The sequence below is a fragment of the Egretta garzetta genome, unplaced genomic scaffold (assembly GCF_000687185.1).
Source record: "Egretta garzetta isolate BGI_Z169 unplaced genomic scaffold, ASM68718v1 scaffold1228, whole genome shotgun sequence".
Classification (NCBI taxonomy): Eukaryota; Metazoa; Chordata; class Aves; order Pelecaniformes; family Ardeidae; genus Egretta; species Egretta garzetta.
In genome coordinates this window covers 39585-41347 of record NW_009260521.1, presented here as the reverse complement: position 1 = coordinate 41347, position 1763 = coordinate 39585, and the positions used below count along the sequence as shown (strand labels likewise).

Below are 1763 nucleotides of genomic sequence, written 5' to 3'. Positions count from 1 at the left end.
GGCGAGCGGTGGGCTGGTGGGGACCAGCCCGGTGACATCCCCTCCGGAAAGGGAAAGGCAGCCCACTCAGAATTATGAACGATTTACTGCCGTAAAGTGTTTGCGATAATTATCTTTTGATTAGAGCTGTCATGTGTAGGATCGTTGGCACGAAACCCCGGAGGGCAAATTATCTGCGTTAATGAGACCATCTGAAGACTTAACAATTTCTTTAGAATCCGTTTGGCCATAATTGCGAATGTGAATAATAAAAGGCACAAAAACCCCGCCACTGTCCCGTAAACAAAAGGGAAGGTCTCCCCGGGCGAAGCCTGCGAGGGGAGGGAGTCCCCGGGCTGGGGAGGAGCTGGCTCGCCCCGGCGGCGCGGCTCCGATCCTCCCTGACGTGCAGCCTGTCCCGGCGGGTTCATGGAGGTGGGATTCGGTAGGGGTGGTGTAGGTGCGCAGGTTTTTGAGATCCATTGGGTCCAGTTTATGCTCCGAGCCGGACGCGGTGGAGGCGCGGTCGGCCGCTGCAGCTCCCGGTGTTGCTGTCCGCAGGTGGATCCGGATGGCGCCTTCCTTCTCCCTGCCAACGGCATCCAGGACCTGTACATCGGCGTGAGGCCTCGGCGGGCTGGCAGCAGGCTCATCTACCTCCACCTGGTAGACGTGGAGTCCCACCAGCTGGTGTCCTCCTGGCTGCTCTGCCTGTCCTGCAGGCAGCCCCTCATCTCCAAGGTACGGCGGCTCTCGCGACGGAGGAACGCGGGACGGCCCTGGACCAGCAGTCGCACCCGGGGCTGTCCCCTGCTTCTTCCTCTCTTTACATCTATGGGTTCTTTGGCGCTCGCCACCCTAAGCACACATTTAGACCTCGGGTGCTTGAATAATCTCACTGAAGACCACGGCAAAATGTCTTTCAGCCTGTTTTGAAGGCGGTCCCATGCTGAGGGGCGCCAAGGCCGAAGTATCCCCGGTTGTGAAATCAAAGCTACAGCGTGCTGCGTCCTATTAGCACTGTGCTGGCAGAGGCCTTGCCTCAAAGATAGAAAATTAGATTTCCCAGCTAATGTGTTCCTTTTAAAAACGTCTTCCCAAACCCCTCGGTACCAGGGGAAGTTCAGATCTGCATTTAAGCCGATGCCCCGGTGTCCTGCCAAGTGCCAGCCTGTGTCCCGGTGCCGCGGGGCCTTACCTGAGCGAGTGCCACGGCTCTCCCCGTGGATGTCCATTAATTAGCTGGAGAATGAGCCGGCCGGTCCCAGCTGCTGCCCCGGCCCTTTGTCGTTCGGGCTTGTAATTACTTCTGCGAATGTGCTGGTGCCAGCAGCAGCGTTGAGGAAGACGCTTTTGCTCCAAGGTGGTTTCTTTTACCTGCTGGTAGAGATCAATTGGAAGGTGTAGAAGGGGAGGGGGGGACGTAAGGCAATGTGCCCCTGAAACGCCCCCTGCCGTGCGTCGGTGCAGGAGGTGATTCTCCATGGCCGGTTTGGGGGAGTGCCCGATGTCCCCTCTGCCCCCTCCACGGTCTGTGCCGCCTCTGCCATGGCTTGTGCTCGGCCCGCAGGCGTTCGAGATCGCGCTCCCCGCCGGAGGCGGGAGAGGCTGCAACAAGCGCATCACCTACACCAACCCCTACCCCTCGCCCCGGCTCTACTTCTTGGGCACCAACCGCCCTGACCTCCTGCAGTTCAAGGAGGACTCCTTCGAGGTACGTCCTGCCCCTGCTCCCCCCTTGCCAGCCCCCCCAGCGTCTGCCTGGACCGTGGGATGCGCGGAGC

At 60.0% G+C, this 1763-nt stretch overlaps 1 protein-coding gene across 1 annotated transcript in view; it reads left to right on the top strand.

The window, feature by feature from the left end:
- Nucleotides 1-1693, top strand: part of LOC104131431 (nephrocystin-4) — a gene marked incomplete at both ends in the record, with an annotated part of 4600 nt that extends 2907 nt beyond the window's left edge. The window contains 3 exons of the mRNA XM_035900145.1: nt 1; nt 500-720; nt 1550-1693. The exon at nt 1 is cut by the window's left edge and continues 121 nt beyond it. Of these exons, the coding sequence (XP_035756038.1) occupies nt 1; nt 500-720; nt 1550-1693 (366 nt within the window). The remainder of the gene's footprint in view (nt 2-499; nt 721-1549) is intronic.
- Between the last annotated feature and the right edge of the window lie 70 nt (nt 1694-1763).